General features: G+C 35.8%; 1 protein-coding gene across 2 annotated transcripts in view; it reads left to right on the top strand.

Annotated features, from left to right (window-relative positions):
• RNF111 (ring finger protein 111) overlaps nucleotides 1–27,152 on the top strand; it is a 48,331-nt gene that overhangs the window by 17,531 nt on the left and 3,648 nt on the right. For both annotated transcript variants that reach the window (XM_062583341.1, XM_062583340.1), the window contains exons 3-11: nucleotides 3,104–3,230; nucleotides 7,346–7,509; nucleotides 9,785–9,985; nucleotides 11,405–11,724; nucleotides 12,558–12,807; nucleotides 14,139–14,496; nucleotides 17,680–17,805; nucleotides 18,579–18,705; nucleotides 26,426–26,518. In XM_062583341.1, the coding sequence (XP_062439325.1) occupies nucleotides 3,104–3,230; nucleotides 7,346–7,509; nucleotides 9,785–9,985; nucleotides 11,405–11,724; nucleotides 12,558–12,807; nucleotides 14,139–14,496; nucleotides 17,680–17,805; nucleotides 18,579–18,705; nucleotides 26,426–26,518 (1,766 nt within the window). The remainder of the gene's footprint in view (nucleotides 1–3,103; nucleotides 3,231–7,345; nucleotides 7,510–9,784; nucleotides 9,986–11,404; nucleotides 11,725–12,557; nucleotides 12,808–14,138; nucleotides 14,497–17,679; nucleotides 17,806–18,578; nucleotides 18,706–26,425; nucleotides 26,519–27,152) is intronic.

Below are 27,152 nucleotides of genomic sequence, written 5' to 3' on the forward strand. Positions count from 1 at the left end.
TTGGATTCTGAGAAGTTCAAATTGGCAGGCTTGAATTTCAAATGTATGTAGCAGAGAATTTATTTTTCTCAGTTTTGGTAGTGTAGAGTGTTCAAAAAAAGCATCTTAAATTTCATTAGTTCTTAAGTATCATACAGTTTTAATTCTTAAAATTACCTCTACTTTTTAAATGAACAGATTTTTTTTCTAGTATTAGAGCAGTTATATATGGTCTTGCTGAAGTTTCAGGAGACTCTCCTTGCTACCAACGAATAGGGAGTAGAGTGGCTGCTCATGTGCTGCATACACCCACCCTACATTGCTCTCAGTTACCAAATGGGTTGTCTTCTGAGACTTCATTTTGATGGATTATTTCAAAGACTTTTATTTTTCTTAACAACGCTGTCCTTTGCTCTGCTTTGTAGAAACTTTTGTAAGTTAGTATAAACTGACACCGTTTTGTCCGTGATACTTCAAATACCATGTTCTCTTCCTTATAGTAATGTTTTAGGAGGGGCAAAGAAGAAATAGTAAATCTTGCTGACAATGAAAAATGAACTTTTAATACTATTTAATACTGCTGGCTCCATGGCTTGTATACTTCCATACTGGATAGAAGATTATAAAGATTGTACCAGTGTTACTCATGTTTTTTTTCTGAAGTTTTACTATTCAACTAATTTTATTTCATTTTTCAGGCAAAAGTTTTTAAGTTTATATTGGCTAGTTTGTCTAATTCTTATATGCTGTCCTCCCAAGTAACTACAATGTTCTTAAAACATATGAAGTTCATATGAGTGTACTTCTCCCCTTGCTGTGCTGTTAGACTAATTTTTAATAGGTCTTACATGGAAGCCATTTTTATTTAAAAGTAAGTATAAAATTGCATGTAGTCATTAATTGCATTACTACTTTTTCCCTAGGAATAAAATCTTACCAAATACCTTGCTTATTTAGAACTTTTTTTCCATAACAGTCTTCATTTTGAAGGAAATGTGTACCGATAACTTGTATAGTTGTCCTGAAAGTACTTTACAGGATGAAAACCTTTTAATCACTTTGTGCTTTTGACTTCAGAACACGCTATAAAAGCGTGAGCAGTAGGAAGTGGGAAAAAGTTGAAATACAGCTAACCTGTATTCTATTTAGAGCAAATTTGACTGTTTTCCTAGAGATTCTCATTATTACTTTGGAACTTGTAACAATCCTGATGGTTTTTGCAGTCTGACCTATAGGTAGACTGTAAAATCACATCTTGAGTAAAAGTTTGCTTAAATAAAGGATTAAGTAAAATCAATACTCAAACCATGATAAAGATGAATGTCTGAATTGTATAGATATTAACTTGTGAATTTTCTTTGGTTATCTTGAGGTAAACATCTGTCAGTATTTATGTAGAGGTGGCATGCTTAAATTACACAGCATGATTTTGGCCTCAAGGAGGTGCTGTTTGGTCTGTTATAATTCTGAAAATGTACTTCAGTCTAAATCTTCTGCTTTTGCACCTGTCACTATTTTCAGTGAAAATTAAATTTGAGGCTGCATGGACCTCCAGGAGTGCCCTCAAACTTACTGCACTTCAAAGAAGCGCATGTTTGGAAGCCCAGATTTGGTCTGGGAGGGGAGGAATGCTTACATTTTTTTCCTAACTGACCTTTCATCGTTTGTTTGGCTAGCTAGTTTTGTGCCTTTTTTTTTTTTTTTTTTTTTGCTTTTTTTTGTGGGGGGGGATTGACAAGTAGCTATGGTGGCTGTGTATAGAAGCTGCTTGTTTATTTGCCTGTGACTTCTAAGCTGTCAAAAACCTGATGTTTACTTCTGAAAGTGGTAATGACTTTAGCTGCCTTTTGCTTTGACTAAATGGCCTTTTTTTTGTATTTTCACTGTTAGCATGGGCTTTGTTTTTCAGATATCTTAATGTTCTCAGTTTCTCTTTCCCCAAAACTTTCACATGTCTTCTGAGAACTGATTTTGTCAGTTATTACTTCAGATTAGAATAGCTTGGTATTTGGAAACATGGATTTTGAATCTATCAAGGAGAGGGGGAAAAAATCCACCCACCCCTGAAGTTTGTCAGTCTCTGCTATTTCAGTTGTAGCTGCGTAGTTGAGTGGTTGCAGAGCTCAGGAATCTGCATCTTAGCAGCATATGTCCTTTTGCTACACCAGAAAGCTGGTGCTCAGTGTGAACAAAAAATGAATGTGCCTTGTCATTTCATAGAGCAGCTGAGAACAGGCCATACAGGACATAATATTGACTTGAAGGAGACCTAATTGCTCAGGCACCTTTCTTGAAGAAATTGATCTCAAGTTGGTGAAGTTTGCCATTTCTACGCCATCTAGCTCATATTTATTTAGTAAGTTCTTTGGTAGCCAGTGGTATTTCTATAGTGAAATAACCCATAGCTTAATTTAAGTATTCTTAACTACTGATAGTTTTATTTTAACTTTGTCTAGAGTATACAATTGTGAACATTACCAGAAACAGATTTTTAACATGCCTTATAGCACCAATGGGTCTGTGCTCAGTATATTGTTTTAGAAGTAATTTATATATCTGGTGCCTAATTTTTGCCCTGTTGCTGCTGTTTAGCCTTCAGGCTTCAGTACCCACAAAACCGTGAAAGAAAATAGTTATTCATGATAAAGAACCACTACTGCTTTACTGCTGAAGAGTTTGGTTTGTTTTCATAATAAGTGACAGGTATTCTTTGGTGTTACAGCTAATAAAATTCATAAGAATTGTTTCCAATATGTAGTGGAATGGAAGCTTGCTTTCCCTCTCCCCCCTCCTCTCTTGTCTCCTTTCTCTTTCACTTTGTGTCTTACTGTGTAGCTAACTTGTTATTAAGTATGGAAGTTTGAGATGTACTAATTATTTGTTTTGGAATAGCTCTAAGCAGTATGTTTTAAAGCTACTGAAAATTTATGTACTGATAAAGCAGAATTACAGGTTTTAATAATTAGGTCATTTGACAGCTGCATTTAATGTTTTGATGTGCACTGCAGTTCTCTACTGACACATTTTATGTTTTTATGTTTAGGGGAAGAAGAAGTAGTCTTATAATGACAGCTCTTGAGAGAGATGACATATACAAACTTTATTCCTCCTCTTTCCCTATCAGGAAGTATTGATGAAGATGTTGTGGTGATTGAAGCATCCTCTACTCCCCAGGTCACTGCCAATGAGGAAATAAATGTTACCTCGACAGACAGTGAAGTAGAGATTGTAACAGTTGGTGAAAGCTACAGGTGAGGCTTGTATGTGTTTGTATTAATGTAATCTTGTTTGTCTTCAGTTTTTTTTATAAGGGTCTGTGTGATTAAAAGCCGATAAGGAAATGATGCCGAGATTTTAAACAACGTGCACAGTATGCATTTCTGATTTAAAAAAAAAAAAAAACAAAAAAAAAAAACAAACAAACAAAAAAAAACAACCGCCTGCCCCCAGGAGCCTTGACAATTCTGCTTATCTAGAAATGTTGAGGTGATTGTAGTTAGCATGATTGAGATGGCAGAATTTTTGAGGAGCAAATCTGTGCAGTGAGATGTTGGAGATAAGAAATTCAAGGTTGGGTTGTCTGTCTGGGGGTGAGCATGGAAAGCATTCCAGTTTTTTGGAAGCTTCTGTTTCTGCCACCATGTGTACTTTCCCATTCTTCCTTGCCTCTATGTAGATTTTGTTAAGTTTTTTTGTTTGTTGCACAAGAGTTCTTTAGAGTGGAGTTCTTGAAGCAGAAAATTTGAAAATCTGCTGTGCATGGAACTGATAGAGATGCCTGCATATTAAATAAGTTTGTGGATGTGAGGACAGAGTTTTTTTTTTTTTTTTTTTTTTTTTTTTAAAAAAAAGACTAATATCCATTTGGGTAAAACAATGACAAAAGAACAATATACAGCAGATTATAAAATCGTTCCATCTGCTTGTCATCAGATTGCATTAATGAAAGCAATAGCTATTTCATATTTAAGAAACCAGACAGACTGTCTTGCAAAAATTTGCTTTAATTGAAATAATGGCACTCTAGAACCAATTAAGACATGTACATACATAGTTTTTGTGAAGGCTTTCTGAGACAATTTCCCTTCTGGAATACCTCTACTTTCTTTTGAACTCCACATGTGAAAGATGTCATACAAATATGCAGCCTGAGTTTGTAATTGAGAGGAAATAGGGAGACCTGAGAGAAATCAACATATTAAAATGCATTTCTTGAACAATGTTGTTTTTATTTCCTCATGTTGAAGGAAGGGGAGTGATAGAGCGCCTATTGATTCTGCAGTTTTAGCTTTCTTAAAGGAAAAAATGATCCTCTGTCTTGAGGGTTAAAACACATTCCAGAAACAGTTGGTTTATCTACATGAATATGTTGAAAACAGTCATTAAAACTTCAGAAAGCATGTATGCTTCAAGCATGTATGCTTGAAAAAACTTGAGCAATGTAAGTTATCACTTTAGACTCGTACAGCTGGTAAATAAAGCTTTGGAGTGTTTTTTAAGAAAAGTTAAGTGAAACTGATTGTGCTTATTGAACATTAATTCAAGACCTAATTAAACATGGGTAGGATGCCTTTCAAAATTTAGCTTTCTCTCTTCCTAGGCTCAGTAAGAAATGGTTCCTGTGGTAGCTGTAAAAGGCTTCAAAGCAATTACATGATTCTTTCTCCCCGATGCTGCAGTCAAAACAGCAACAAAAAACCCTCTCGTTATTGATGTCAATGATGTCTTTGCTGGTGACTTGAGTGAGAATGAGATTAAACCAAGGGCATTTTGTGATGAATTTAAATTTTGGTTTATTCAGTTTGTTGGATCTTCTAACATAGATTTCTCAAAGGAATTTAATTTTTGAATATCATAATGGAATGATGAAATGAAGTTTCATACCTTAACCCTTTACTGTACAACCCTCAACTGTTAAGAGACTTGAAAATGTTCAGATGAAAGTGTTAGGAAAAGACTGCAAAAGTAATTGAGTTTCGTATTTGGAAGTGTCATGGTTTTATGTAGTAAAAATGCACTTAAAAAGAAAAATCCAGGAAGCTTCCTATAACGAGGAAGAGTCTTAAACGCATATCGTGAGCCTTAACAGTACTTCTTTTCTGCATAATCAGCTAGTGTTACCTTTTGATGGAGGCTTCTAGGACTCCTGTTTCATGTAGACTTTGTCTATTCTGCTGTTTGTTGAGGGGGAAAAAATACATTATGTTCTTTGAATCAAAGATCTGAATGTAAATGATATCTCCAGGTTGTCTTGAGGATACCAGTGGTTGCCCAGAAGAATAAATGCTACTGCCCCTGTGGGTTTCACAGAGCAATAGCTCTAGTTTGTGAGGATGTTGATTGTTAGTTCTTTTCTGTTATCAGAGCTAGTTAATTTGTCTGATTCTAATTAATTAGCTTTGTGGGAGCAACATGCAAATACTCTTCTGCTTGTTTTCTGAGTGGCTATTGGTGAAATAGGGTTAGTAGCCTGTTGAATCTGTACTTAGTCGCATGCATATAGAAATTTGTTGTTTTTCTTACATTGCACATAGTCTGATTTGAGAAAATTGTGTGCAGAAGTTCATGTATTGGTCTCTTGTTGCATGGCGTTCACTTTCCACACTTCCCTGTATTCTATGAAGAAGTTAGTATGTAGTGATGATTACTCCTTCCTCCTCCCTTCTTCATCAAGGCAAAGTATAGAGGAAGTAAACCATTGTGATAAAAAATTACTTGCAGTCGCAAGCAGCAGTACAGCAGTTGGAATCATACCTAGGCGGATGAGATAGCATCTACAAACTGCTAGTGACACCCTTCCCTGACAGTCCTCTTCTGGCTGAGAAAATAACATTACAGTCTGGTTTTGCTGCTTCTTGACATTAAACAAAGTAAACATTATACATACTTTATGGAAGTAAAATAATGCAGTCATTTTGAAATGATACAGATTCATCCAGTGACAGAATACACACACCAGCATGTAGCTAACACATTCTGAAAATATTTTACTTAAGAATGACTAATGAATAATGTCCTGCTTAATCATAACAAGTTAACAGAGGCCGAGACTTGTAACTTAAGACTATCTCAGTTCAGTAGCTCTTTGTTTTCAGGGAAATAACAGGGCATCTTAAACTTCAAAATAAGAAATTTCAGTAATAGAAGTTCATAATATGAGTTGATTAATATGAAAATAATAGTTACAGTTTTGTTTTACTATGCTTTTTTAATGATGGATAAAGCGCTATAGAAATATACTCTGATCTTCTTTCCTTGTGGACTATACAGATGTAGTAAAAGGAGTACAGGCAGAGTATAAATATAGGCTATGAGATCTATGGTGACCCTTTTGTATTGGGTTTTATTTACTTATTTATCTATTTTTAGTGAAGTTATTTGTCTGTCTTTGCTTTTTCTTCTCCTGAATTTTTAAAGTCTGAGTATATTATTTTTTCCAAATTGGAAAATCAAGCCATTCTGTTTATGTAAATACTGGAGAGAAAGATTTTGACTGTGTGAACTGGCAAATACAATATTGTTAAATATTTTTCCCTTAATTAAAGACAGTATCCTTTTAGCCTGAACTCCAGAGTATCATTGATTGAATGTTTAGCTTTGGATGACTAAATTTAATAGAATGGATGCCAAGCATAATACTACAGAAATAAAACCATCCATTTCCTTAGGTATGGTGCAAGCTTATGTTTTTTTCCTTTCCTTATGTTACATTTCATTTAAGTTTCATTACTCTGTAAGCATTATACAAAGCTGTGCTTATTTTTAAGGGGGGGGGGAATAACTTTATTAAGATAAAAGCATGGAGGTTGTTTTTGACTTTTAGATGCATCCTCTGAAAGTATTCTGTCACAAATAAACAAGCAAAAGAACTTAATATTTACAAATCTTTATGATCTTTACATTCTAGTCATCATTGATGGATCTCCTATTTCACAGACTGCATAAAAATAATATAGGATTCAGAGACACTCATCCTATTAGCATATTAAAACATTACTATTAGATAATATCACTATCTGACAGCAGCTGTGGGTTTTCACATTGCATTTTGTTCTACTCTACCTATATTTGATCACAGGCACACGGGAGAAGCCTAATACCAGCCTAATGGCCTCTAAGCACTCCCTTTTTGGATGTTTGTTATCTGATAAAGGCAGCAGTAGTGTTTGTAAATTACATGCTACTCCACATTCCGTAGATGATTATTTGAACCTCAGAAAATTATTTTCTCATAAGAATACATTTCAAATAGCAATATACTCTGAACTAACTTTAGTGACCGGTCAACTTCTTGAACAGTGAGAAAGTGTATTTAATGAGAGCAAAATTTATGTCAATACTTAAGGTAATACCTTTTTTTCTTAAGGTCTCGTTCAACACTTGGACACTCAAGATCACACTGGGGACAGAGCTCTACTTCTCATGCTGCACGACCACAAGAGCAGCGTAACCGTAGTAGGATTTCAACAGTCATACAGCCACTGAGACAAAATGCAGCAGAAGTAGTGGACCTTACAGTGGATGAAGATGGTAAGTTACATTGATTTGAGAAATCTCTTCTTTTTTCAGAAGCAAAATGGTCAGACAGCGTAACAGGAGTGGAATTATTTGAATTAATTTTAACATACCATTTTTTTTGAAAGTCTCAGTTATAAAACACACTAAAAACCCCACTACTTACTAGCATGTCAGAAATTCTCATGTGTCTTTATTGCTAAAATTAAAATCTAGACGTTCCTTGCAGGTCTGCTAGATCTATATTTTTTCTTCTAAAAACTGACTTGGGTATGCATCTGAGAGCTGACTCACCAGATAGAAATTACAGAACAGGTTAGAACTATTTCTTTAAAAATGTGTGATTATTTCAGTACAATACTATAAAAAGAAAAACCTGTCACTGCTGCATGTGCTTTAGAGTACTGTTCTTTCAGGACTTGGAGTGGAGGTGGTAGTAAAAGCCAGAAAACAACAACAACAACAAAAGAACTAGTAGAAGTATATTAGAAGGTTTCTGATTCAGTGTTACCTAACATTAAAACCTTCTGGCACTTAACTGATTTATTCCTGCTGAGAATCATAAGACCAATTTCCAAGTATTGTTAGAAGTTAAGAAGGTATGAGGAAGAAACCCCCACCCCACTCCACTCCACCCCACCACACCCCTCCCACTATTCTTTGGCTACATACTACTTCCAGTGTTTCGCAGAAATTCTGTCTTGTGGTTCTATGATTCCCTCATTTATTTAGTGTATCACTAGCTAATATGTTGCAATATCTTCTTTAAGATGGAAGAGAATAGGTTGATTAGAGAGTCTTTTCTTATTGTGAAATACCCCAATAGCAATCCTGTTGGATTGGAAATTTCTTTTAATGGTTGGTTCAATTTACTCTCTTAAATTCAAATTGTAGAATTTGGTCTCAACAAATTCCTGTTTAAAAAAAAATCTTGATGAATGAAGGCTTTTTTTTCCTGCAATATATATCCTTCAGACCAGCTGTTTTTGCTGCCCACAGAGAACATGTCTTTTTAGGATGAGTCTTCTGGCTTTTCAAGGATATTGTCTTTATAAACATCAAATTTCACACAAACTATTCTAAAACCTGAGTTAATGCTGTCTCAGAAGGTAGCTATCCACTTTATCATAGCTCTACTAATATCTTTAAAAAAAAACATTCTTAAAACTTTGCTTGCTACTTAGCTGAGCCTACAGGTTATGTCTTCACAAACATTCCTGAATTGATGTCTATGGAGTCTGCTGAAATCAACAATTTCTCTTGGTCTGAGAAATCAAAAATTTCTCTTGGTCTGAGATTGAGCAGTTCCACTGGCTTTTAAATGGAAGACTGCTTTTTGGGGAAAACAGCACCCTCTATTTCTGATAAAACATCAAAACAGTAACAGGCTAGCAGGGTGGTTGATGCTGCTGGAATTAAGAAATGCCTGACCACAAGACTGCTTTCAAAATGTACTAGCTTCCAATCTTCAGCACTGTGTGATCGCAGATTGATTACACGTAGGCTCTAAGGGACCTATGTGCTCACTGTTTTCTTACTGAATGTAGATATTAATACATTTCCCCCAAAGTATTTTCCTTGAAATAAAACTAATTTATTGGGACACCACATTAAAATGTAAAGGAACGTAAGCATAGACAGCAGATTACAGGCTTTATAATGCAATGAGTTGGAAGACTGCAAAAAGGAGGATTTATTTATTCCTTTGCTTGCTGAGTTGTTGTTATAGCTATTAGAGAAAAATCTTGAAAAACAGTTGTATTTTAGCTTGAGACTTTCAGTGTAAGAAATACAATTTTAAACATCTTGATTCTTTTTCTGATATTTATAAAGACACTTCTACTGAAAAAGTAGAGCCTGTTTCTGATCTTCTCTTTTATCTCCTGTTCATAGTCATGCCATTGCCTTGTCAGTAATTAGGGAGAAATTTCCTGCTTAAAAAAAAAAAAAAAAACACAGGCTCTTTTAAAACTAAATCTGAATTATGTCACCACATATCTTTTCAATTATTCACCTGTTTACAGTTGTGCGGTAGAAAGCAAAATACATCAAGGGTCTGGTGTATTTCCCTCAATCTGATGAAATATATTGCCAACTATTATATTAATCTGCAAGATGAAATTAACTTTTGTGTTTTATATACATCAAGTTTTTGTGTTCTGACTTTCTCAGCATCTGGCAAGACCAGAATTCAGAATTTCTTGTAAGATTGTTTCATTTTTTCTTTTCAAATGAAAACTAACAGTTTCTTAAAACTTAACATGTAATTTGTTTTGTTTTTGTTTTCTAGAGCCAACAGTTGTGCCAACCACCTCAACCAGAGTGGAGTCCCAGGTTGTGAGTTCAACTTCCAGTAACAGTTCTAGTACATCTACCTCAGAGCCGGCCTCTGATGCAGCTCCAAACATCTCCAGCAGCCAGCCCCCTTCCTCAGCACCTGAGACTTTGACTAGTCTTCCCAATAGCAGCACTGCTGGTACTTCAGCTGGAGGTACAGAATAAGAGAGCCTTATAAAACTGTCACATTGCCTACTAATTAATAGCATAAAGGAGAAAGAGGAAGTTAATCAGATTTCTCTAGATAAAATGCCTGTGAGCTTTTAGGACTGAGTATATCAGTAGTAAGTTGACATCAGTTAGACTTGCTGTGTAAACTTGAGTATCTGAATAAATTCTCCCTAAAGATAAAGGAGGTCATGGAGGAGCCACCTTCTGCTCTCATCTGTCAGGACGGTTCAGTTATAACTAATGGACCACATCGTTTGGGGGGGAGGTAGAATGTAGTAGGTAGGGTGCCAGACTCATTCACTGGGAATGAAGTCTTCCACAGCAATGTGTTGGAAGTGATGTGTGTGGTGTGGAGTTTTTTGTTTTTGATTGGTTTGCATTTAAATATATATCATAAGGAAAAGTGAGGGATGTGTATAGATTCCTTGAGTATCCCCACATAGATTGCTTGTAGAGTTGTATATGCAGGTATGACAATTACTAGGCTTTGTTTAAGTGAAATTTTTCTCTAGCAGTATTGATAATCAAAAAAGAACTGATAACTTGGAGAAGTATCTGGAACTTGTTAGGAAGAACTTCTTCCTGTTGAGCTACTAGACTAAGTTTGAAGTTGGAAAGGATCATTAAGCCATATACCTTAATTTCTTGTTTATCAGAAACCAACTGCTTTCGTACTGGCCATAGAAGCCTACTTGACAGTGGGTTTTCTGGGAGGAGGTAGTTTTAGTTGATTAGTTGGAGGCTGTAAGTTAAACATTGGCCACTGATTCAAGGTTTGAGGGAAAGACTAGATCTCCTTTTTTAAAAAACAAAGCAAAACAAACAAAAAAAAACCACACAGAACAAACCTCCTAGCAACCACCTACAATAGAGCAACCACCTTCTTGGAGGTGGGGATTGCAGCTATGAGTAACTGTCTCTCCCTTTTCACTATTACTGTATTATTGTGGTCTTGGGATGTCTCACAACATCTCTGAAAGAAACATCAGTGCTCTGCCCCTTTCTGCAAGTCAGAGATGGGTATGTGGGGGGGGACTGAATGACCACATTTGCACATGAATTTGAAGACAAAGTGTGAAAATAGGTCTCTGCATGCTAGTTACAGAGACAATCTTTTCTCTTTTTCCACTGATAACTGCCTTAAATTAGAGTAGTAATAAGGCAGGACTTTCTCCAATAGCTGTCATGAGTGCATCCACCTGAACCCATATGGATATGTACATCACCAGTTGTGGTTCATTAGCAGGCATAGCTGAATCCCTCTTTTTGTATCCAGTTTACATATGTGTTTGGTTTAGATCTGTTTTCAAATCTGTTAATTATTTAATCAATGTTTTTATTTCAGACCCTGTTTTACAGTGATCAACTTACTAATTTCTTAAACATTTTATTTAATTTCAAGATGATATAAGAAGAACTGCATCTAATACGACACTGGAAACTGGCCCTCCTGCCATGCCAAGGTTACCATCATGCTGCCCTCAACATTCTCCATGCGGAGGACCTTCACAGAATCATCATGCATTGGGACACCCCCATACAAGCTGCTTTCAGCAGCACAGCCACCACTTTCAACACCATCACCACCACCACCACAACCCTCACCCAGCTGTTCCACTGTCTCCTTCATTCAGTGATTCCAGCTGCCCTGTTGAAAGGCCTCCTCCAGTGCCTGCACCTTGTGGAGCAAGCAGCAGTTCTGGCACCAGTTACCACGACCAGGCACGTTTAACTTTTGTGACTCCCTTTGCATTTTCAAGTCATTATAGGTATGAGAGAATAGAATAGGATTTTCTGTAGATTTTCAGTTTTCTGAAAGGAAAACTTAATGATACACATACAGCAAAATTAAAAATGAGCAAAAAGTCATAACCCAATAAATAATTATTTGTAGCTGATATCCTCTTGATTACGGTAAGATGATAGTGACTTCTTAATCAAAACAAATATTAACACTTCAGGATATACTCTGCAGATCATAAAGCAGCTGAATGTTTTATAAAAATGTAAGGGGAGAAAAATTCAAGTCTTGTTTTTCTGTTTGTAAAAAGTATGAGTTGCTTTTCTAAATTCTTTAAAGTTTTTTAGCAACTATAATCACAATTCTAAAACAGCGTGGTTAAAAATCTAAGAACAATACTGTGCATCTTAACTGGCAACATACATTTAAAACATAAGCCAATTTAATAGTTCTGTAACACTTATGTCAGGCACTTATTTCAGGCACAACTAAACCAAAAGCTAAACTTGTTGTTTGCCTCTTAAAAAAAATAAAAATAAAATCAGTAAATACTGTCCTCACATACTCACCAATTTATCCAAAATAGGGGGGTTTTATGCAATGTGGTGTTATTTAATCTCTTTCCCTAGATTGAAAAATTTAGGAATAGGAGAAGTTAACTATATCCTAAGGGTTTGTTCTGGAACATTCTTAAAATGCAAAGATCTGATTCCTGGTGGTTTATGATGGTATAGTTTTTATCACAGTGTATTTGAAGGTGACTTTGTTTTCAGTGTTTGAAGAACTTTTGACAACAGATGGTTTGTTTACACAGCAGGCATTGCCAGTAGACTTAAGCAGCAGTGGTATAAGAAGTCATGGAAGTGGTGCTTTTCATGGAACATCTGCTTTTGACCCCTGCTGTCCTGGTTCTTCATCTCGAACTGCAATTTATGGGCATCAGGCTGGTGCAGGTCCAAGCCAGTCCATAACAATAGATGGATATGGATCAAGTATTGTTGCGCAGCCACAGCCTCCTCCCCAGGCATCACTCTCCTCCTGCCGACATTATATGCATTCTCCTTGTAAGTACTGTCATTCTGACGGGTGTGTGGGGGGGGACCAACACAAAAACAACTTCCCTGACATTATATGAAGATTTTTACTATCCGTTTGCTTCAGTCTTAACATTTGTTTTGTCAGGCCAATTTTAAGAAACGTATTTGAACAATTCAGTTCTTTGTGTCAAGGAATTAGAAGTGGCAAAGTTAAGAAGCAGTTCTTGCAATAGACAAATTTCAAAAAAAAATGGTGTATATATTGTTGTGCGAACTGGTATGTTGGGAAAAGGTCTAAGACCTGACTTTTGGTTAACCATTATGATGTCTGGAATACTTTTTCTTTCTTTTTTCTTTACTACTTTAGATGCATTTGAACTTAAACGTGCCTAATTCCAGAAAACTTTCTCTTTTCTATTGCATTTGTTTTAATTATGTAGTTCTGACATACACATTAAATTCTGCTGTCTCCTGTTGTTTGAGATAAGCAGCCTCCTAGATCCTTTACAAATACTTTTTATTATTTACTAAGAAAATATTTTTCATGCTCTCTTAGTAATACCTTTTCCTTTTTTCCTTCCTTCTTTTTTTTTTCTTTGAGTTCTGCTTGAGCAGGCTGAAGGAATCAACTAATTGGTTTTAATGTATGATTGTGAAGACTCTGAGTCTGCATTTTAGTGTCTCCTACAGAATTCAACTTAAAAGACTTGGGAAAAACGTAGTACTAAAAAGCCTCCCTCCTAGCCCAGAAGAGTTATAGATTCCTTTATTTAGTGTATTTGGAGTCTGAAGTTGGATGAAGCTGCCACGAGGTTGTATGTATGGGGTTTTTTTATTTTTATTTTGTTGTTGTGGATTTTTTTTGTTCCCCTCTCCTTGTCCCCTTCCTTTTGATTCTGGATTTCCTTAAGGAAGGGTTTTCCTTTTTTGCCTTGAACAACTGCATGTATGTACTTCACGGGAGGTGTTTAAATTAATTTTGTGATTGTGAAGGTGGCTTAGTGCTGAAGAAAATCAGAAATCAGTGTTAAATGCTATACAAACTTGAAACAGGACTTCTCCTGTTTTCTTTCTGTATATTTCCTTCAGCTTGCATCACACAGCTGTTTCTTTTCTTCTCACCAGTATTAGCAAGTGGAGTATTTTTGGCTGCTGGAAGTTTGGATGACTTTTAGGGTATACCATTGGAATCACTCTGTTAAGTTTAATATTCTTACAGTATTCCTGTGTTGCCACTGTTCACATTGATAATACTGACGTGTGCGTGAAGATGCTTCTCTCCCCTTCTCTCTTTTAAAACATTTAATCCAGGAAACTACCTCTGACCAGATAAAAAGTACTTGATATTTTCATTGCAGATGCTTCTTTGACCAGACCTCTTCACCATCAAGCTTCTGCATGTCCCCACTCTCATGGAAATCCTCCTGCACAGCCACAACCTCCTCCTCAAGTAGATTATGTTATTCCTCATCCAGTGCACCCCTTCCATCCTTCAATCTCCTCTCATGCATCTTCTCATCCTGTTCCACCTCCGCCTCCACCACCAACTCATCCTTTAGCCAATGCAGCTGCTCCGCTTCCACAGCATCTTCCAGCTACACACCAGCCTATATCCCATCACATCCCTGCAACAGCACCTCCAGCACAGAGGCTGCATCCTCATGAAGTGATCCAGAGGATGGAGGTCCAGAGAAGAAGAATGATGCAGCACCCAACGTATGTCACAAATGTACTCAGAGCAATGTCTAAACATATAATTCGTTTCCCTCAGGTTTGTAAAATGTTGCATATGAATCTCAAATTGTAATTGCATGGTTAGGAACTGTTAGAATTAAACCATGGTAAGAACTGTCTTCGCATAACATCACAGCTGGGTGAGCACTAAGACTAAACTTGTTCCTTTACTTCTCTCAGCAGTGCCTTCAGGTAAGGCAAGAGGTACAGTGGGGTGTGGGAGAGGTATGAAGCTCATGCTTCTCTTGCCCATTAGTTTTCCTCCAGAGAACAGGCAAGGATTACTTTTCAAGCTAGACAGCCTAGAAAGTAAGTCATAAGCTGTAAGTCATACTCCTGAATTTGTTCCTTGAAAGTGTATTTTGCCTTGTTGATAATGTTGAGATTCTTTTCACATAACTAATGTTTTAAAATAACTTGACAGAAGAGATGTCTTACATCTTACAAGATGACCAGGTCTTACAAAGATTGAACTTTAGACATCTACCTAGCTTTACTGTACTTTTATGTTTTTAGAAGTGGGAAGTAGGAAGAGAGTGAGTAAAATCTGTATTAGAATGTGACCAATATTGAGATGTAGCTTTAATATTTTTTTAAGAAATGCTACTACTGTTGTTAAACTAGACATGTGACATTAGTGTCAGCAGTGATCAGGTTAGTACTGGTTTGGAGTTCAACCACAAAGTAATTGAATTTTTTTTTAATTCTAGAAATAATGTTTTTAGATATCTAAGAACTACAAGAATGAGCGTTCTAGTTATTGCTCCTGACTTGGTTATGCAAATTCTACTGGTAACTAATTTACAGTGGTTTTAAAGGTTTTAAAGGATTTAAAGATAAACAACTTTTGAAACAGTTTTATCAAATACATTTGAAAAAAAAATGTATAGGCAGTAATTCTACTCCCTCAAAAAGCAATTACAGAACATACTTTTGTTTCTTTTTGAAGATGCTGAATTTTGTGAAAGTCTGATCACAAAACTAGAGATGGCATGCTCTTTCTAGGAAAGAAACAGAATCCTCTGTCATGAAAATTTAGGTCTATTTGAATCTGGATCTGTTCTTTTTGTCATCTTTGCTATGGAAATATCATAACCACTAAACACCCTAATCTAAATCCAACCTAAACATATAGATGTACCCCTTGTGTATGCCTGTGATTACACAGTTGTACTCCAAAACTAATTTTAGAAGCTAGGACATTCAAGCCTTTGAAAGTGGAAGAAATTTTAAGGAGAAATAGTGGTAATTGTCTCATCAATTCTGGAAACTTTCTGATAGAAATGCTGTGATTTTTGGCACTACTTTGCCTAGTGGTTTTTCTTCGTACATACAGAAATTGTAGCCAAAGATTGTTAATAAGTTGTTCCTTGAAACTCTCTCTGGTCACAAGATCAGACTCTGAGGTCATGAGTCTCAGGCAGTGTTTTCTGTTACTCAGTGAGCCTTTTCCTCTATAGGTTTGTTTTGTACTCTTGAACTTATTCATCCTTTGTTCTCTTTTTCCCTCTAGTACTCATGCAAATTGCATGCAAAACTAGTCTTGCAAATGTCTTAGCCTAATGCAGTATAAACTATATCATATTCTTATAAACAGAAATTTGAGTATTTTCAGTCTATTACGTAATACAAGGTTGAGATCACTTTATTTACAGTATCCTGGAGGTGGCCAGACTGAGATTTCTTGTCCCAGCATCTTGAAGAGTTCTTGGGATGTTGTTTCATCCTGTGTTTCTAGAAATACCATGGGATACTAATGGTCTTATATCTTCTGTCTAGCAATACAAGACTTCTCAGGCTTGCAGGCAGAGAATGGGTAGAGTCATTTTCTCACTGTAGTGCCACAGGTGTGGATAAAGCAGCTGTAGCTTCCTTTGAACCTTGATCAGACAAAATATGCAAAAGTCAGTGTGTGAGGGTACACTGCATTTGTACAGCGTGCACGTTTTTTGTTTATATAAATTTGATCACCCACTTTATGGTAAGATTGTGGGCTAAATAGCCAGGAGTCTTGCATTCACAGAATATAAAGTTTCTTTTAAATTAAGATGCAGCTGTGTATGTGTCCTCATTTTGAGAAAAGTGGGCATATTGGCATTCAGTTTTTAGTAAAGGAACTATGGAGGTGCTTTTGTTATGTTCCCTTATTCAGATATGTTGCTCCAGATCTACAGTTCTTTGGAAAAACTGAAGGGAGTTAAGACTAGGAGTAAGTTCTACTGATCAGTCTATTCATGTATTGGTCTCTGCCATTGTGGAAAAGTCATACTATTAGTGTAACTTACACAAGTTTGACAGATGTCTTTGGAGAAAAGCATGTTTACAGTGATGAGAACAATGGACAGTAAAATAATGCTACCTTTCTAAGCATCTCCATAAATTTATAAAATGATTAATCTATGCTATCAAGTAGTTTAAGATGGCACTTAATCTGAAGGCAGTGTGCTGCTTTTGGAAAAATCAAGGTTCTTATTTGACCTAGAATAAAAACTTATTCTCTGCATTGAATGCAAAGGAAATAAGAATACTAGTAACTTTTTTTCTGTAAGTGGAAAATGGTAAAGTAGCAAAATTCAGCCAGCAGGTTTTTTTTAGAAGATTTTGTCCAAAATTTTAGTTGCTTATACCAGTTGGCGTTATGAAAGTTGTGTGCTTGTGTTACATGAGTTAAGACCCAAGCATGTTTCAAGGAAAATATCGTCTAATTAGTTTAATCTTTACTTAAGCTTTTCTCTAGTACAGTTTTATTATAAACAAACTAAGAATGTGGTCTGTAGCACAGCTGTGAATCACTCTGAATCTTTACTTGATTATCATGTGAATCGGACTGTTTTCCATGTTGCAGTTTAAGGTTAGGATTAAAACTGTCAGGTCCTCCTATCTTCCTATCTGGTAGATGAGGCCAGATTACAGTAGCGAAAGCTATTTGTAGAGTATTTAGTGCATCACCATGTATGAAACTATGATGCATTTTGTATTTGAATATTATATCTGTATTATAGTTAGTTTCTAAGTTATCTCTAAAGTTGAAATTAAAATACAGCATAGCGTATTTTATTTTAGATTGCTTCTAGTAATTCAGAATATGACAGTTTGATTACAAACATTACTTTCTTGATACGAACAAATAGATGAAGTTAACTGTTGCTGTTTTATATTCTCTAGACGTGCTCATGAACGGCCTCCTCCACATCCTCACAGAATGCATCCCAATTATGGTCACGGGCATCATATTCATGTGCCTCAGACAATGTCTTCCCATCCTCGACAAGCTCCAGAGAGGTCTGCCTGGTCAGTAATTAGATGCTATTTTCGTGTGTTGTTACTTTACTCACATGTTCTCAGAACAAAAGACCTAAGATGTGTTGATAATATTGGCTGTGATTTTAAAGTGCTGTGTGTACATGTAGTTTAAAATGCATAGATGATGATAGGCTTTGAAATGTTGCTTATAATGCTCAATGTCTTTAATATGTTTTTATTAATATAAATAAATTTATTTAATATTAATCTATTAAATTTTTATATTTTTATATTTTATTTTATTGTATTTTATTTTTATTTGTCCATTGCTTTTAAAAATGGAATTGAGTGATACTGACTGCAGTTAAAGAACTAATTTTAAAATATGCTAGTAGAATATTACTGAAGATTGCTCTTGCATAATGTTTTTCATAAAAGTTCAGATCTGAGGTACAAGCTTATTTAAAATTACATTGAGCATGAAGACTGATTTAAATTCTGCAATGTATTTATTATCTGGATAAAAGATGTTTTATTATTAGTTTTGAACCATAAGGGAAGAGGTGCATGTGTGACACTTCTGTGCCATTCTCTGTAGCTCATCATTAAAGTGGGAAGACTTTGTGGTAAGACTAAGATGGCTTTTTGCAAAGTCTAGGTTTTTTTGGTTTTTTGTTTTTTGTTTTTTTTGCTTGTTTTAAAGTCTTATATAAACTGTTGTGTTGATAGCTGAGCTGTGTTGTACGCTTCCCAAAGCCGTGGAATTGTATCTTGGAGCAAGATATACTTTTACTATAATGCCACTTTCATTCATGTGACAGGGAACTAGGAATTGAAGCTGGTGTGACTGCAGCTACTTATCCACCAGGGCCCTTGCACCCTCACTTGGCCCATTACCATGCACCTCCTCGACTTCATCACTTGCAAATAGGGGCTCTTCCTCTAATGGTAAGGAAATAGCTTGTGAAAAAATGTGATCATTGGTTGTTGCTAATAATTTTTGTTTTAATTTGTCAGGAAAATTTTTCTGAAGTTTATTGCATTTAATTGGATATGGATAGATTGCTGTACAAGTTAGTGCTTCAGCTGAAGAAGAAAATACTTTGTGTTGCTCCCAGATAGGTCACTAGAACAGACTGGTGTCTAGTAAGATAAGAATTTAGGACACTAACATTTCTAACTTCAGCTCTTATAAACTGAAACATACCTGATTTAAATTATTTCTTGCATCACAATGCATTGACCCTCTGCATCTGATTTTTAAAGTTTAGATTCTTTAATGAGTTATAGAATGTTAAAGCTACCAATTTTCTACCCAGTGTTTGATTAACACAGGTGTTTTAAAAAAAATCTGTATACAGCACAACTGTAATTCCATCTAAAAATTTGGTTGTTTTCAGATAATATTTGGTTTCCATCAACCTAATTTTCCTTGTGATAAGTAAAAGCTTGTAGCATGAAGTGCTACAAGAAACAAGAATGGGAGAGGTGAACTAGTTCCTTGTTACACTTTATCTACAGTAGAAGATAAAGGAAATAGAAAATAAAGGTAAACCTGAACAATTAGGTGTATGACTTTTACAGTGTGATATTTTTGAAAGAATGTTCTTAGCATTATTTAGAACGTTCTTAACATGGTTCAATTAAAATTCACCACAAAATAAATCTAGTTTAACTCAGTGTATTTAGACTTCTCTATGTGGTATTTTAAGTGGTTAACTCATTATTTAACCTGCTTACTACTAATCAAAACTGTGGACCTGTTTGTAGACAAATGCATGTTGAATTTTAATTAAAATTTTAGCAAGTCTTACACATCCTAAATTACCTCTGTTGGAGGTAAGAACTGACGTCTAGAGATTGAATTGCAAGTTCTCAATCAGTGCTGTAGTAGTAGCTACTTCTTCATAGTTTGTTCTTACATTGCTTGCTCCTTGCTACTTAACTAACATGATGATAATCTTCAAGCACTTCAGTGATGATTCAGAACTGGTAATTCCTTGATGCATGGATTGCTTACCATTGATTTCTTGAGCAATCTGTAGAATTCAGTGTTTAGGTGTAGTCACCAAAATTTTTATTATGTATAGATGATGCACAGGAAAGAAGATAAATTACATTTTTCTACATGCTTCTTTGGTTAGATGTCTATTTTTCAAATGAATGAAAAATTGTTTGCCTCTTTCACATTTATTTCAGATGGTGTACTGTAAGGGATAACCTTAGTTGCTTTAGTTTCTCAAAAGGAAAGGGCCCCTCTAATAGTTCAGTAGCTTGTGATTGCATTAGGAGATATTAAGTCAAACACTGTGCCTTTTTTAAATCTGTTTCTGTCACCATAGGGCTAATAAGTTAATTTAGTCATTTATTTTTATTAATCCCGTGAAGCATCTAGAAAATTTAAATTTACCTGATCCACATATCATAGTATGCTGAGAAAATTAAGTAAATTAAGTTTCATAGGACAATCTTTATAACTCAAACTTTTTGCAAACAAATAGCTGGGACCTCATTTTTAATTTCTTCTTAGCAGTAGAAGGAAGAATCTGTGATAGATACCTTCAGAAGTTTTTGCTGAACGTGTGATAAATATTTTAGGAAGACTTGCCCTTCTCAATAACTGCTGCTACTAGCTGATCTGAAAGTTAGAGGAAAAAGGGCTCTGTAACTCTACAGAAACTTTTAAGTATTTTTGTAGAGGTATCTAATTCTCGGTACAGTAATTCATGAATCCCTGGATGGAGGGATTAAATTAAGTGGAATTGAAGTTGTGTGTATTTTGAGGTTTGGTATGCATTATACCGACAGCATGTTTTGCAGTATGTAGGCAGGCGTAAGCAATATTTTCTCAAATGTTTGGGGACTGTTTTGAACCCTGCTGTGATCAGATCAAGTGTTAGACTTTTGAAGTTGTGTTCTGAGTCTCAGACTAATTTAAAATGTATTCTGATTACATGTGATAGAACATAAAGACACGTGAGAGCACTGCCAGCAGTAATGTGTACAGTGAGCTCAAAGCACTAAGAGTGTCTTTTGGTGGTTCTACCCCTTCTGTGGCAATAATGAAAGTTGAAGTTTTCTTCAGTTATGTGTGCATGAGTGCAGCAGATCTGTCACCATAATTGTCTTGTGCCAGGCACCTCGTTGAATATAGAGCAAGTACTCAAGTTTTTCATCTAACAAACTTAATTGGATTTTACCTGAAAACATTCATTTAAGTTATTAAAGAGCAGCAGACTAGATTGGTGCTGTAACTTTTTTTAGGAACTTCAGGAATTTGAGGAAAGGAAGGAGGATCTGAACTGTGATCAATGTTAGCAGAAGTACTTTCTTATGATGAAGAAAGGCTATACTAAATAGCAATTTACAAGGCTCATTAGCTGCATTTTTGATGCAGATGTCATCAAATGTTGATATTCTCAATTCTTAGGTTTTTTTCCAAAATAATTTGAAAATAAGTCATGCAGTAACTCAATTAAAAATTGATTCATATTGAATCCATACTCCAAAATAGCAGATTTTCTGATAGGACTTTGCATCTTCTGTCTCTTCAGGCATGCTAAAACCCTTTGTGGTCTGACAATACCAGAAGGGGCATAATGGATGATTTAGGCTATAATGACACTAGTACTGTGATAAATCAATCTCAGATTTTACTTGAATGAAGATAATCTAAGTCTTCATCTAGTCAGTGCTGGCATACAGATTGCAATTTTTATCCTGGAGGAGACAAAATGATAAAAATGCGTTGGGGAAATAATTAGTGTTCAACAGCTCTGGTAATTTGAATAGAAAAGGAGATTTTATTTCCTCCACCTTCTCTTAGCTTGATTGAGGCTACTTTCACCAGTTTAAATGTTGTGTCAGAATAAATCCTTTATGAAAAGCAGTTAAAAGTGCTTCCTTTTGTTTTACCTAGACAAGGATTAGGCTGTTTCTCTCCTTGAGTTAATGCAATTACTTTGATCAAGGTGACTCTTTCTTGGAGTTGTGTGTGTGTGTGTGTTCCAGCTTGGGAAATCTAAGTAGCCTTTGAAAGTTTCATCTTCCATCTGAGATAATCCTTCTTGGAACATACTGCTGTGACAGATGGGAAGCCCTTTGCAGGGGAGAGGATGAGTGAGATGCTCTTAAATGCTTCCTTTTTTGAAAACCAGGGAGCGCAAGATCTAAAGTTGTTGGGGAGTCTGGGGTGAGAAATGGGAGCAGACAAATTATATCACACCTTGTAAAACTATTGGTTTGGAAGCCTCACACAATATTGGGATTTGGTGTTTAGCCTATGTTTTAACCTCTTGACTCTAGCTGGCTCTGGCTCTCTCTTAAAAAAAAAAAAAAAAAAAAAAGTGTCCCCTATATTGAAAAAAACAAGGGAAGAAATTTAACCAGACTTTACGGTTTGCTAGCTATGGACCAGGGTTGATGCAAGCCTTAAGACTTCCTAACTTGTCTCTAACTAGCAAGCTGCATTCCAGGTTCAGAGGGAGATCTCTGGATCTTCATTCAGACATGGTTACTCACAGTAACTTAACTTTCCTCAGGGGTTCTGTACTCAGCTTTCATATGCTATCCCCCTTCCCCTTTTTTCTCCTATGTCAGAGCCATCTTTACACCTAATTGTGGAAACTGGGAGGGGTTTGAAGACATAGGCCAGTAGGTTCTAGTACATTCTGGTGGATGCACTGATCAGAATAATCTAATCATGCATGAGGTGTGCATTCACTCAGAGTACAGTCATACAAGTGTCACATCTCTAATATGTAACTGTTCTGCACAGCAACATTTTAAAAATTACTATGAAATATCTTGAGGTAACTGGCTCAAGTTTGTAACTTGATGTAAGTATTGCAGGTCAAGTTTAATTTTAGGTTTGAAATAGCCTTGACTAGCTGTATCATATTTAACTATACATTTTTCAAATATGAAAATAAAACTTTGTAGTGCAGCTTTTTTTTCTTAATATATATGATTTACTGGTCTTTCAGGCTTGTGGAATATAAATGATTGAAGAGCTCATTTTATAGTCTTCTCAGAGGTACAATTAGGTCTTCAGCTATGCAGCTAAAGACACCTTCCTCATTTCCACAGCATCTCTTTAAGAAAAATGCTACTTTTTTTCTTGCTTTAAGCTGACTTATTAAGGTATTAACTGATCAACTTCTTTTTGAGTATTGATATGTATCTAAGCAGGTAATTGGATAAGCATATAGTGTTTTAGTAAGTGTGGAGGTCATCTTTAATGTGAACCATTGAGTGAAAGGTTGGGATGAACAAGGTAAGTGGTAAAATGCAATGGAAGGCTCTCTCTGTTAACAGTGAGTAATAGGCGAAAGAATCCTGGAAAGATGGAGGGTGTTAAAAAGGAGGCTAGAAAAGAAAACATCTTCCCTGCAGGTTAATTCAAACTGCTTCAGAATGTCAGTGTTGTAAATGATTCAGACTTTGTCTTGACTTTTTTTAGTTGCTGCAATTTTTCTTGATAATGGATAGAGTCAATAGAAAGTGCTAAACCAGAAACCAGTAATACTTGTTCTAGAGGAACAAGCTGTTCTTGGACAGACTTGTAGCAGACTTTGCAGATATAAAGTATATTATTTTAGTGTATGTATTATAATTTAACTGCCTTGAAAAAATATATAGAAGCATTTAGCATAGTCTGGCATTACCTTTCTAAATTCTTTGTTATATTTAATTTTGTCTTGATAGTAACTGTCAAATGGATTTTAGTTAGGCTGTTCTTAGGCTTTACTGATCTTCTCCTCTTCCCCATCCTCCCCCCAGCTGGTAGTCACAAACATAATTAGGTAAGGTTTTGCTGTGCTAGCGGACTGCTTGTTCTGGGATAATAGCACCAATTTATCTGTACAGAGGTGTTTGTTTCAAAATAGTGTTATGTTTGGCTGAAAACGTAAGCTGCTTTTTCAGAATTTTCCATGAAAGAGCCTGTACGTGATGGAGGTTATATACCACTCCCAGTCATGATAATGTGACAGTCTTGGGAAGTTTGTCCCACCCAGTGTTCCTATTGTGTATGTGTTATTCATTGCAGTATGTTCTCTGAGAAGATTTTAATTGTTTTTGTAGTGTTAAAATTAAGCTTAGTAAGCTTGTTAGTAGGTAGCCAAATTGCTTCCAATGGAGAAACCTGGCTGGCTGCGTATTACTTCAGGTGATAAACTCTATCCTTTGAGGCAATTAGGATATAATTATGTAAGCATGTGGTAGGGAAACAAAGGCTTGTTTGTGTGTCTGTGAAATTCTTTTAAATTTTGTGAAAGTTCCTTTGTTCAAGAGGTCTTATCCTTCTGAATCAATCTAAAGTATGATGCAAATAAAGTCCTGTTTCTCATCCTTAAATGGCTGTGTTAAGAACAAGTAAGTTCAAAGTGATGAACAACAAGGAATTTGAGATTGTTTCAGTTTCCATCCCAAGCAATTTATGGATTGGTTGCATGGCTCTCTAGCATTAGAGTGGGGTGCCATAATGTGCTACTACATAGTGAGCTGGAACTGCCTGTGACTTCACAGCTTCTGCCATGGTGCAGTTTCCTTCTCAGGTGCATGGTTTTCTAATGGACTGTTTTCAGATCCTGGTGCATCAAGAAAACAGAGATGCCCAAGACTAGTTAGGTTTTGTTAGGGATTTTCTCTTCCCTAGGTAGAGGTGATCAATTCATAGTGTATTAACGGACAATGGAAACTTCCAAATGATGTCAGCTGCACCTAAATCTAGTAAAAAACCTGTAACCACAAGTACATTCGTATTGTGGATCAGTGAGCTAGTTCTTTAATTGTATTTTCTATAATTGGAAGACAAAGTAGAACTACACGGTTTAATGAAGGGTGGATCGTAAATCACTGATTATCTAGGAGAGATTTCTTACAACTGTAAGGTGTTTTTTCAAATAACTTTATCTTTGTGCTCACTTCTGCACACTGAAACCCCTTTGTCACAGCTACAACTTAAGTCTTGTCAAACAGTAAGACCTGTGACACCAACAGATACCACAGATCCATGAAATATTTTAGCAGATGAATGTACATTCCTTTCTATATAAAATTTTTTATCTGTAATCTTATTGAATTCCATGTATTGGTAAGTAATCTCTGAATCTATTTCGCATGTTACGTGACAGCGTAGATCTTGAATTGGTCCACTGTTGGACTTTGCACCAGTCATTCTGTCTTGCTTAACTTCCATCTCCAACTCTAATTAGTAGTTATTAGAAGCCAGAACAACAGATATTTTTGTTACTTTTGAGAGGGTTACTTCCTGTGTGTTATCATTCTGGAAATATTCTGAGAATAAAATCACTGGTTTCTATTACTCTGGTTTATTAAAAAATCTGATATTGTGGCTGTGTTTGTGACTTGGTCATCAGCTGACAAGCCACATGTAAAGCACTGAACTTAAACTAGGCATTCTTGTTTTTGTTCTTTAAACAAAAGAAGGCAGACATCTTTGCTAGCTCTGTCAGACTTTAGTTACCAGACTAGATCTGAAAAAAATGAAAGGTAGTGTATTGATCTGTTATGTTGTATGAATAACTTTGTCTAGGCTTTCACACAACTCATTCATTCAGTTTCATATCTTTATGTTAAGCTTAGACTTCGTCTGTGGGAAATAAGTAGCACATGAATATCTGACTTCCTAGATAATATTTGGGATGTTTGATTTGCTAACAGCCTAATAAGGTGTATTCTGAGCCACCACTTAAAGTAATAAGGACAGCACAGAGGGGAAAATATTTCTGGAATACATAACATTATTTTCAAACTAGTCTCTTCCACAGACCTTGTATCAGTGCACTCTGCATGTTTCAGTAAACTGAGTCTGCTGATTATTTTGAAGGTTTTCTAACCTCTTGCTTCTGGAACATTTCTAATATAGTCAGTATTGTTTTCAGGGGCTCAAAATGGAACTTGGAAGCCCTGCTATAAAGGTGGTCCTTGGCATGTTAACTACCTTTCCCTGTTCCTGTGTGAAACTGTGCTGGTGCTGGTGATTGCTGTGCCTGTAGGGTGTATCACTGGACACCGCATTTTGTTCACTGTTAGTATCCCCTACTATCTAAGAGAACCAGTGGATGCTTGAGTATAGAATATATTTAGAGGTGCCTATGACTTTAGATTGTCAGGTTTATCCAAGTTTTCAGTATTACTTTTTTTTAATTTGCCTCTAAAGTTGAAGTATGTCTTCAGGTGTTTGGTTGCTTCAGTAAGATAAGAGTATTGGTTACTTTCTAGACTATTTGCCTTGTTTCTTCTGTGGTACCAAAAACTTGTGGTTTAGAAACCATAGCACGTCCTATTAGTAAATTCTTGCATAGTTTTGAGTTTTGCTTACAAAAATGCTTAGGTATTTATAGCATGTTTATACAAATCAGATTGAGATTGTGAGGCTTGGTGAGTGAGACCAAGAAATACACAATTCGGATGTGGAGAGATTATAATAGTGGAACTAGTCTAACTTTTGTTCTGCTTCTGGTTATAGTTTAGAGAGCTGAGCAGTATTGTGTTAGGTGGTCAGCTGGAATTTTATGTTTAAGCAGGGGAGTATGAGTGAGTGATTCAATAAAAGCAAAAGGATCTTGCATTTTACAAAGTGAACAGTAAAATACTGAAACTGTTCTGAATAGGTTTAACTTAACGTCTGCTGTTTGAATAGGTACCAGACATGGCGGGCTACCCTCACATCCGTTACATTTCATCGGGATTGGATGGAACATCATTCAGAGGCCCTTTCAGGGGCAATTTTGAGGTTTGTAATAGAACAAAAATAGATATATGCCAAACTATATCATGAGGGAATATGGGGAGGGTGTATGTTAGAACTAGTTCTATACGTGGATATAAAAGAAACATAAAATACCCTTAATTTACAGAATAACCACACAATTGTGGGCTGGGAATAGATACTGAAAACCTCTTGAAAAGTCGGTGAACAAAAGGTGCCCTAGACCTTTTGCTAGGTCTTTTGTTAGGCTTAGGTGGTTATTAACACTACATTTTGTTTTTTGCTCCCCTCCCCACTAAGTAGGCTATAGCACTTCGCAGGATATGTTGGTAAAAGGTAATAGTGTGTTTGAATAACCATGCCAGGACTCTCCTAGTCGGAGTGAAACTTGGCAAATTTGATAGTGCTGTCCTGTTTATGTAGTGCAAGAACTTTTTTCTTTTCTTTTTTTTTTTTAAAAAAAAAGATCAGATGCAGAGAGTTAATGACCTAGTCCACTGAAAACGTCTTCAGTGACGTCTCATGGTTCTAATCAACTTATTGCTGGAGAATAAGAAATCAGTCACTGTATTTCCACCTAAGCCACTTTTTTTCTAAGCCATAATGACTTTTAGAAAGCAAATATCTTACTAGCAGATTTTAATTGTGTTGTCATCGC

This window comes from Rhea pennata, chromosome 10 (assembly GCF_028389875.1).
Source record: "Rhea pennata isolate bPtePen1 chromosome 10, bPtePen1.pri, whole genome shotgun sequence".
In the NCBI taxonomy this organism is placed as follows: Eukaryota; Metazoa; Chordata; class Aves; order Rheiformes; family Rheidae; genus Rhea; species Rhea pennata.